This window comes from Chaetodon trifascialis, chromosome 5 (assembly GCF_039877785.1).
Source record: "Chaetodon trifascialis isolate fChaTrf1 chromosome 5, fChaTrf1.hap1, whole genome shotgun sequence".
In the NCBI taxonomy this organism is placed as follows: domain Eukaryota; kingdom Metazoa; phylum Chordata; class Actinopteri; order Chaetodontiformes; family Chaetodontidae; genus Chaetodon; species Chaetodon trifascialis.
Genome location: NC_092060.1, coordinates 16478570 through 16489219, shown reverse-complemented (window position 1 = coordinate 16489219; position 10650 = coordinate 16478570). Strand labels below are relative to the sequence as shown.

At 41.0% G+C, this 10650-nt stretch overlaps 1 protein-coding gene across 3 annotated transcripts; it reads right to left on the bottom strand.

Annotated features, from left to right (window-relative positions):
* Window positions 1–1294: 1294 nt before the first annotated feature.
* Window positions 1295–8530, bottom strand: etf1a (eukaryotic translation termination factor 1a). 3 transcript variants are annotated; one of them, XM_070962898.1, is made up of 11 exons: window positions 8390–8530; window positions 7890–8000; window positions 6303–6478; window positions 5474–5613; window positions 5211–5349; window positions 4866–5056; window positions 4040–4169; window positions 3784–3957; window positions 3614–3678; window positions 3373–3520; window positions 1295–2041 (listed from the first exon to the last, which is right to left on the bottom strand). In XM_070962898.1, exons 2-11 carry the CDS (start codon window positions 7973–7975, stop codon window positions 1959–1961), a joined length of 1332 nt encoding a protein of 443 aa, XP_070818999.1. In that variant the 5' UTR covers window positions 7976–8000; window positions 8390–8530; the 3' UTR covers window positions 1295–1958. The 3 variants fall into 3 exon arrangements, with proteins under 3 accessions (XP_070818999.1, XP_070819001.1, XP_070819000.1); XM_070962900.1 differs by having other exon boundaries at window positions 8394–8487; XM_070962899.1 differs by lacking the exon at window positions 8390–8530 and adding an exon at window positions 8125–8252.
* Window positions 8531–10650: the final 2120 nt, after the last annotated feature.

The window sequence follows — 10650 nt, the reverse complement described above, 5'->3', positions numbered from 1 at the left end:
CTTTTATTGATTGGCTAACCGTGCTACCAAGGCTTTCCCCGGTGACTCCCCCAAACAAAAGGGCAAATGGATGAAGATGCTGTTGCTATCCTGAAGAGGAATACACTAAGGCAAAAATCAATCATCCGCATAGCTTTGCTAAAAGATGCTGCAGGATGTTGGCTCTTTTAATGTCATGTGTGAGTAAAGGAGATGGTAACTTAAATCCATCTCCATAAAATAGTAACAGAAGTTATGACAAGGTTTAAGGGCTCTGTGAGAATATGGTCAAACCAAACTACAGATTTAAGAAAATCCAAACAGGATGATGCATGGTTAAAATGAAAGCAAGCAGATAAGAAGCGGAATCATAGTGACATAGTATTTACACCAGGGACCTATTGAAAAACACAAATATGGTCACTGGGTTAACAGGGTAACTTTGTAGAGTAAAACCTGGAAATGCATGATCACAGACTGCTGTAAAAAGATCTATTCCAAGCTTCATTCAGTAATCAGGGCACTTGTTATATATCCTTTACCTTAATTCACCTTTGTAGATGTTTTCAAATGAATTCCACAGAAACCGACGAAATATGGTTGACTGCACATATGTCTGAATGAGTCACATCCTGAAGTCCCAGAACTGTAATGTTATCTTCACAGGACATGTTTAATGCTGTAACGTGCAGGATGTTTCGTTTCCTTCCTCAAGTGCCTACTATGAGGATTCATCAAAGCAAGTGCCTTAATGGAGTTTTACTTACTTATCTTTTTTTAAGAAAGAACAGATCTATGTGTGGTGTCTTCAACAAGACACCGTTTCTCAGGTAGTTCTGTCCTCATCATTTATCCACAGTGTTATGAATGAAAACTCCTATTCTTTGTCTTATTTTCCTAATAGAGGCAAGCAAAAATACTGATCACATAAAGTTGTCACAGATTAATTTACAAACACAATCACATATGTTGTAGGTGGAATCTTCTATTTGGGATTCATATTCTTGAAAATCTGAAAATTAAATTTTGCCTGAAAATGTCTTATATCAAGGGGGCACTAAAGAATACCTATATCCAAGACATCTGCTACCTTTGCTTTCTGAAATGTAAAATTCAATTTCAACATGAAGCAGTGGGTCCCGATAAACCAAGGAGACAACTGAATCAACTATAAGCAGTCATGCACACTTATCACTCACACATGGCTTATCACAATATATTCATTTAAAGACAGGAAAGCAGAAAAAAAGGTCAGCCTTTCCAGAACCGGACAGACACAGCACAGGACTGAGACCACAGCAGATGAGGAGGTATCAATGGTTTTCAGCAGTTCAAATTTAATACTTTGTCCCCCTTTCTCTACAGAAACCCAGGTAAAAAAAATCCCCCACTCTCATAAAATACAACAGCAGCAGTTACCAGTAAAAAAATGAAATGAAAAACGAAGAGAGAGAAAGCTTTGAAGGAGAAGAGAGAGAGAGGGTAGGGACATGATGAGGCAAGAAAGGAAAATATATTTTCTATATGTGAAGTGTCCAAAGTTCATCTTCAGACTGGATTAGGGGCAGCGAGGAATCTGGGAACTTGCTGTTGTGTTCATTCAAAATGGAGGGGAGGAGAAAAAAAAAAACAAACAAACAAAAAAAAAAAAGAACAAAAATGAGTCGAGTCCAATCCAACTAGGGGAAGGAACCAGCACTCTAAGGCAGGGATTTATTCAGGAAGGGCTTTCTCCCTCTCTGGATGAAAGAAAATCTCACTCCTCTTCAGCCTGTGTAATGTACTTTGTCTTGTGTAGAGATGAAATGTATGTGCAAGTTTGTGTATGCGACAGGTAAATTGGAAGGTGTGTCTGTCATATATATGGTCAACATGGTTGCACCTCTCACTTGCTGCAAGAGAGGTGGCATTTTTCTTTCCTTATTTCTTCATTCATTCCTCTGCTTTTCTTTTTTCTCCCAATATCAGTCCCCGACTACCTAGTAGTCATCCAAATCAAAGAACTCATCGTCCTCTCCTTGGTACTCCATGCCCTGGAAATCCACCCTGTACCGCAAGATACCTGAGAAACACAAAGATGGTAGATTAACAAGGGCAATGCGATGGCCGGCCAGCTTTTGTCATGTTTGGTTTCATCGTGGCAGCGTTAAACGAAGAATTTGTATTAGGATAAGTTAATCCCCATTAGCTATGGGGGTGGGAGCATTTGTAGTAAAAAGCATGAATTCCGGATATTCTCCTTTTTTAAAGTGCTGCTTACTAAATTAAAAAAACAAAATTACTTTCAGGTTGAAGAGGGAATGTAAAGGGAACTTCTTTTTTTTGTTTATTCAAAAAAGGTTTTAAAAAGGATTTAAATCTTTTGCATGATTAGTCCATCCGACTAATGTCAAGTGGAGAAGAGCACATCAGACTGAGAGGTCTTACCAGGAAACAATATTAAATAGATTTTGAATACTTAGATTGATCATGCCACTAATGTTCAAAGTTATGATAATGAGAGGTTGGCAAGATGACTCATACACACACACACACACACACACACACACACACACACACACACACACACACACACACACACACACACACACACTCCTAAGATTGACATTTGAGGTAACATTCAAACACTTGGAAAGGAAGGATATTGTGAAACTTTACTGAATTCGCTTCATTAAAAAAAACTCAAAGGGTGGCCAAAAGCCAGGAGGAAGGTGAATCAAGGAAAAAATAGAAGAGAACTGGAAAGTCTGTTTTTGCTACTTCATCAACATCACATTACATGACTTTGATGCAGCCAAGGTTATGTGTAAATTAGAGTTTGTTCCTAAAACTCTGAAATGGCACCATTTAAGGAGAATTAGTCATAAATACCCTGCATAGGTTATAGTCTTCTGTTCATGGACTTAAGCTGATGATTATTATTAGACTGTGACATTCTTGCAATCATATCGCCTTAGCTTTCAATGTCTTAATCGTTGCTGATCTCAGCATAAAATGAATTTAGGCAGAGCAGCTTATATTTGGCCTGCGGTATGGCAAACAACATATTTCCTGACAAGACACTCCTGTTTTTAATGTGACAACACTTTCATGTGGTTTATTTTGATTTGTACACTATTCCAGGTTGCAAATGATTAAGGGAGTGGGGAAGGAAAAAGGAAAGCCTTTCTGAGGAACCCTTCATATATTTCCAATGGACACTTCAGCACGGTGGATACATAGAGACTTGAACCTCTCTAGTTGAAGAACAGTAAATCTATTCGCTGAGCCATAGAAACACCTTTATGAATGAAATAACTGCTGAGCTACACATACCCACCAATGTTCCTACCCTGATGTACAAATGCACGATTCCATTGTCACAAACCCTGCCGTAAACAACAGTGTGCTTACCCCCAATGCCTCCAAAGCCCTTGACGAACTGGGACCCCTCCTGGCTCTTGTCTGTGACTATCTCCAGCGTGGCTCCAAATTTCTTGTAGTTGTTGGCAAACCACTCCAGAAGTGGCATGCTCTCGATCAGCTCATGTTCCTGCCCCGTCTAGAGACACAATCAGAGTCAGGAACACATGGCATCATGGGTAACAGCTCTATCTTAAATCACAGGAATCCGTCCTTTCTTTGCAGTGCTCACCTCCTTGTCTGTGAAGTGAGACTTGTCTTTCTCCTGCTCTGGCGTTAAGTACAAAGTCTTTTCATCTAAAAATCACAAGGAGACATGAAGATTAGAGCATAATGTCCTAAAATTTTATTTATTGACTTGTTTCTCAACAATGGTAGATGTGATATTTGTAATTTGTGTACCGTTCTCTGCTCCGTTGCTCTCTGCCCCATGCACACGTAGAATGTAGCGCATGGTGTCTAAGTTCTCGTAGACTATGAGGATCTCAACTGCTCCCATCTCCAGGGCTTTGAGTGTGTCGTCCACACCAAAACAGTACTTCCCCGTGTCCTGACTGATCTCATCGAAGTACCGCCCTACAGAGATAACCATTAGGAAAATCTCTATTGCAACAAAAACTTTTGTATGTTGTTCCAATGTCTCAACAGCGGGACTCACCTATGAGTTTCTTCTCCTGGATAAACTTGACATTAGAAAGAACCTCTGCTGACAGCTCTATAGCCTGGTTGAAACCATTCTCTCCTCCATACGAGATGTCCACCAGCTTCAAAACCTTGGCCTGTAACCTCTGTAGAAAACAAAGACACATATTAGTTAAACACACTATACAGACATCCACCGGCATTCAGTGATATAATTAGAAGCATACATTATATGAATAGTCATTTTACTTTTTTCCTCCAAAACCAGCAGCTTGAGAAATAAGTATTGGTATTTTCCTTTCTCTCACTGGTATGTTAAGTCCCTAACATGGGAAAATGGTAAAGGATATGAACAGAAATGGTTTTGATCCTACTAGAGCTGTGGCAGGATACCTGTGCAAAGTTGACTTAAAAGGTGCCAGCGTTGAAACTACCATCGCTCAAGTGTTAGTGCAACCACAGAACTGCCAACATAAGCTCACAATAAAGTCTGGGACATGGAGATTATTTACAAACACGCTTGTTGTTTCTGTTGTTTCTTGTTGTTACCAATTGTAATTAAATTGTACTAAATGGCACAATGGTTTTAAAAGAGGGTTGAGGAAGGTACTCATCATTATGGTATGACTGTATGGAGTATTTAAAGGGTTTAAAAGGCGTATTAGCCTTTCAATAAATTGCTACAACAGCAAGTGAAATACAAGAGCGTCACCAAGTTAAACCAACTAGTAGTCTAGGTTCTAAATTTATCAAAAGTCATTCACATCAGTTCATTGCTGATATATTACACAGTGAATAATTTTAACAGCTTCTTATTTGAGCACACATGGATGGAAACTTACTGGGTCGAACATATCAGACTGGCTGAGCTCAGTCTTGAAGTCGGCAGAGCCAGCCAAGACCATTCCCGCTACGTTAACTTTGTCGTTGGAGACAAAAAGCTGGACAGCCGTCTCAGCCACTTTTCTCACATAGTTGTGTCTCTTCTCCATTCTCAGACGGGCAAAACGCAGAGCAGACTGCCCTCCTCTGCCTAAAAGAAAAATAAAGATAAGTAACACAGTCTTGACAATGTTTGATAAACTAAAAAAAAACAAACATTATATTTGATCAATTCTCTAAAGGTCCATGCTGTGCAGTGGAAAATATCAAAAGTTCAGCATTGAGTTAATATTGTGGGTCAGTACCGTGCTTCTTGGGTAGGTCCACAGTGAACTTGTGTAGCACCTCCCTGGTGTTTCCCTGCAGTGTGCCAAACAGTGCCCCACTACCGTCGATCACAATAAAGCCAAACTTACTGTCATCAGAGAGCAGGGCTGTCAATGCCTGGGTTAGGGAGGAGTGAGGGATGATGAGAACATGCCAGAAAACGTTATATGTAAACTTATAGAAATATGAAGACACAGATAAAGATCATATGCAGACACAGAAACCAAGAGAAAGCTCTTACCTCGGTATGGAACTTGTTGTCGCAGAGGTACAGGGAGGTGTTGATTGGCTTAAAAGGCTCGAAGTCGATATTGACTTTCTTCTCCTTGCCTTCCTCTGTCACAATAGTGCCACAGTACACGACCAAACCATTGGGTGGCACTGGCAAGAGAAAAAAAGTCAGAGGCCAACAGATTAGACAAATATCAGGTTTTTGTACAGATGCATACACAATTTACACTTTGAAGATACACTCTGGTGTATCTTGATATTTGTCTGAGGTATTTTCCACTGTAGTAACCCTAGACACCACTCATGTTGCTGTCTAGGCTCTGAGAGGCCAAAACATTCAGTGACAAAATATCAAAGGAATATTCTTCTATCATGATGAATGATATTTTGTACACACTTTGATTATAATAATGGGTAATACACACCATTCTCCCATGCTTATAGCTGCCAACCTTCCAAGTTTAATGCTATAAACACCTCATCTACTACCACTTAAATATTGTTCTCTTATTTACTAACTGGTTACAAGCTGACAGGCGTAGGTACATTTGTATAACTTCTAGTTCAACCTAGACCAACTGTAACTGAAAACTTGTTCATGTTGATAAAGCTGCACTTAACTGTCCACAAGCACAAAAATGAGATGCAGCCTTCTCTTGCTGATGATTATTTGTCATCTTTGCATGAGTAACATCTGATTAAATGTCAATTAAACACTAAATCTAACTCTCTATCTGGCCTTTACTGGGAATATGAGGGTAATTTTTACATAAACATTGTGTTAAAAATTAACTCTGTTCTACTCAAAAGCATGTAAGGATGTTATTGACAACACATACCCTTGTTGTAGAGTTTTAGTCTTTGCTGTACAGAGGTGATGGCCCCGAGTACAGAGAGCCTGTTGACTCGACTCTTGATGTTGGAAGCAGTTCCAAATTCATCAGCCAACATCTTGGCCACTCTGGAGATCTGGTCCTTGGGAGGGATGATCAGTGAGATCATACTGGTTCCATTACTAAACAGAAAAAAAAGGATTTAATGTCAGGATTTAGAGAAACACTTAGGTATACATACACAGAAGATGCTATGGAATATGGTGTCTAACAACGCACTATAAATATTAGTGCTTCACCACTACTAGAGTGCAACAGGCTAGACACAGCAACAGAATTCATATCTGTGTCAAAATGACACTGACATGGCAGGGGTTATCCAGACTAACTACTCAACTTTGACCACTCAGGAGGGTGACTTTGAACCTGTTCATTTAATTATCTTAAAGGTAACCCCACCTCTTACCCTCATCTCATTTTGTAAACACACAAACTTCCCTTGCGAAATATCACCTTGACAAAGGTGTGAGAGACTGAGGGACAAATAAGGTGGTCTTTCAGTTACACTGTATGCAATCTCTGCCCTTGAGCCGAGAACTGAGTTTCAGTTCCACTGCTTCATACTGCCTGTTCATTCACTAAGTATCAAGAGACAAAGCATACCAGTACAGGCTGACACTGCACACACGCTTGCACGAGTCCACACACGGACAGGTAGCAGCAGCTGGATGAATGTAGGGCAAATGGTCAACTGTGTGTGACATGGCAGGCGGTGGAGCCAGGACAGCAAATTCTGCGCAGCACTAAACGACAAGCTGTCGCAGAGCGAGCTTGAAACCAGTGTAGCAACACCCACATTTAGTATGTCGTGTTTGATAATTCAAGGAGGCCGTAGTACCTGTATGGGTAAACAACTGATGATTTATTTTCAATTGATCATTTTGAAGCCGGTGAAGCTTTAACGTACTGCACGTTAGCACCGACCTGCTCGGCTGCCATGAGGCAACTGACTTGGTGTACTCTTGGCGAATAAAGAGGCTATATGAAATAATCCACATGTCCGAAGGTCAGGAAAACGGCATTTTAAAAGTTGTGTAATTAGTCCAACGGGGCATATGGAAGTCAAACTGTAAGCTAGCCGGCCTTCCTTCTTCATCAACGTGCTGTCTTGATAAAGACACCCATGGCGGCCTCTATCCAGAGATGACGTCTATTACCGAGTCTCCTTAGCATCACAGCTAACATTACCGTTATTAGCCTTATACCCCTTGTGGGACAACATGCTGCGCAATGACTCCCAGAACACATACGTTGACAAAGTCAAAACACATATTCCTCCAAATTAATACAATGCTTCAAACCTTCAGACACACCAAATGCCAACGCAGTTTGTGCTTAGCATTAGCAAGCTAGCAGCAAAACCAACGGTAAGCTAAGTTAGCTATGCTAAGCTAACCACTCCCAAATTCGGCCCTACTTATCCGATCTCCAGCTGTTGCGGCGGTCAACAGTCACCCCATCCCTCGAGGCAATACGCACTAGTTTGGTTGACCCTGCCGCTGCTTCAAAATACACCTCAAATCGATTCCTTACCCACGGGCAGCTTCCAAACTTTTGATCAGCTTCTTGATTTTCCATATCTCCACGTTCCTGTCCGCCGCGCTGGGGTCGTCCGCCATCTTTCTGCTGTAATCGCTTCAGCACCTGAAAAGACGTGGAAAAAGAAAAGAAAGGCATATGCGGTGAACCGACCAGTAACCAGATTGCCCAATACTTACAGTCTTATTAGACTAACAAAATACTGGTCCTAATTATCTGAATTAGGTACCTCTCCAAACTAGTGGCGCGGTGTCCGTTAAGGCACCTGACCAGTTACGTTACTGGCAGCTGGACTGACCGTGATAGAAAGACCTTACCCGGGATGTCTGTGCCAGTACAGTGCGCGGAGAATAACAGGCCTACAGTCTGCCAGGCCCTAGCGTCCACCCTGTTCTTATCTAATACGACCTACTTTTTCTCTGTTCTACTGGAAACCAACTGTCAGCTTTTCAGACTTCAGGTATATGTCGGCATAAATGGAGCCGGTACGGTACCTGCCTCGGACAACGCCGCTCCGCTCCGCTGTCTGTCCGCTGCTCTACGTCGAGTCGGTGGTCCGAGGAATGACGTTGCCTTCGAGACCGGTTTCTCTCTCTCCTCCACACGCTGCGCGTGGTGCTATCGATGGGGCTCACATGTGGGAGGTGGTTAGAATTGTGGCGTTCACTTCCTGGAAACCACATAGAAACCAATGACAGCTCTTGGTTAGTACATCCTCATAAATATCGAAACAACGATTGGACAGAAGTTACAAAATTCATAGAAGCTAGGTGGGCGTCCGTATCTGTTAGAACATGGGATTTGTAGTTAGTGTGACATGACTCAAAGACTTGAGTTGACTTGACAGGCTGTGCCTAACTGGCGTAGATATTTTTTCACTGTTGCTTCTGTTACAACTTTTCCCCACTTCTTGGTGTTGTCCTTCATCACTTGACGACGACGTATCACTTGTCATTTGCTTACTTAGAGTGAGTTTGTTAAATATTTAGAGTGAAGAGTGACCTCTCCTGGCCACTGAAAACATGTTTGCCAGCTGTCTCAAACCAGTTTCCTGAACAAAGATTTATTTGGTGACTGTGATGTTGAATTCGATTCCTCGTGTTCAAAATGTGTTTTAATGTTTTCTGAAATATCAAACAATAAGAAAAGCCATTACAGCAGAGGTTACTTTTTGATTTATTTTTCATTATGGTCAATGAATGAACACCAGAAACCTTTCCAGTGTCTTCAGCAGCATGTCACTTCACCAGATTCATCAACCAGATTTCATGCTTAACTGTCACATGTTGTGATGCAACTGGTGTCTTGAACATTACACATATGGGTGTTTTCCTTTGTGTACCCAAGTCAGCAGGGTTCAGCTATCCTTTCAGCCTATGAGTGTTGTGACAATGTGGCTTCCAAACTGATGAGTAGGCAATTTCAAAGCAGAGAAAGGTCAGCTATCCAATTAGTGAGACTGGTGGTATAGAAGCCATTTCTAAAAAAGAAATCTAACATGGTGTTTTAAGCCAGGCAGTTCAATCAAATTACCTTCTGTTGTTGAGGTTGATGATGTAGATGCAAATTACTGGGTTTGATGCTGGGTGAGCTATGTTTAAGCCTGAGATTGCAGCGTGAGTACAGTATAAGTATAGTGTGGTTCTTATTAAGGGTTACGGGTCACTCTGCAACACAGCAATTAACTGCTGAGCCTGGTGGGTCATGTTTAGTGAAATATATCAGTTTGACCTTTTGTCTCTTAGCATTTTTTTGTCCTCAGTGACATTTGGTAATTTTTAAAGGAGATAGAAATGGTGATAGAAACAAGAAAACATCACCAGTACACACTTAAAACTTATTAAAATCTGACATGATAAAAATATTTGGAACTCAAAGGTTTCTGTTCACTGTTAATGCTACATTTATGTTAATTTGTCAAAGTATATGGCATGTATTGAGACCATAGTCCCTATCTGTCTTTGGACACCTGATTGTTGGAAAAAGTAAAAAGCCCTTTGTCAATTACACTATCAGGAGAGTGAAGTTGTGCAAACACTCAGAACATCAGAATCTTATGGTATTCATACGTTTTTAAGGCACTTTAAAAGAACCCCCAACACACATTTTTTACTTTTAATTAACATATTGGGCTGGTGTTCTGATATATAACTTTTCCTGAAATGTTTCCATTTCCATTTTCAATATCTTTCCTAGAGGGCATTTTAAAGAATACTTCAAGAAAATATTGACCAGAAGGGGGTGGCAGTGAGAGCCTCAATCAGAAGCAAAAATATAGGGAGACAAGACACTAAGTTTGAAGTCTTTCCAATTCAACAGAAGAACTACACAGAGGCACCCTGCCTTTTTCAATTTACATGGCACAGCAGCGGAAGAATACCCATCCTGTACACATTTAGACCACTAGATGACAGCATTGGTTAAAGCACTTCTACAGTATCTCGCTTGTTTTTATTAGTAGTTGAGGGAGCATCACTTCCCTGGAGCTTCTGGGGCTTTTTCCTATTGCTTGATGAGACGCCCAGAAGTCAGGTCTTGTTGTGTCTTTATTGTACTAATTGTGGCTTGCAGTTTGTTTGATTTGATTAGGTTGCCATATGCTGGATATTAGTCAGTGTCTTGTCAGTTGTGATTGTTTCTATCAGAACAAACTTGTGCTTGTGCATGAAGCACCGAGCCGCAGGATTGTCCCTGTGGTGTCACCCATCTCTGGTGTCACAGGGGAGTGGGTGAAGTTTCTGTCTGGATCTGGCAC

Excerpts from the sequence above, each read along its gene's own strand:
- etf1a (XM_070962898.1), bottom strand. The coding sequence starts at position 7,975 with ATGGCGGACGACCCCAGCGCGGCGGACAGGAACGTGGAGATATGGAAA. Across the intron at positions 5,057-5,210 it reads GGACCTACCCAAGAAGCACG|GCAGAGGAGGGCAGTCTGCT; the intron begins GTACTGACCCAC and ends TTTTTCTTTTAG. Across the intron at positions 3,958-4,039 it reads CCAGGAGAAGAAACTCATAG|GGCGGTACTTCGATGAGATC; the intron begins GTGAGTCCCGCT and ends TTATCTCTGTAG.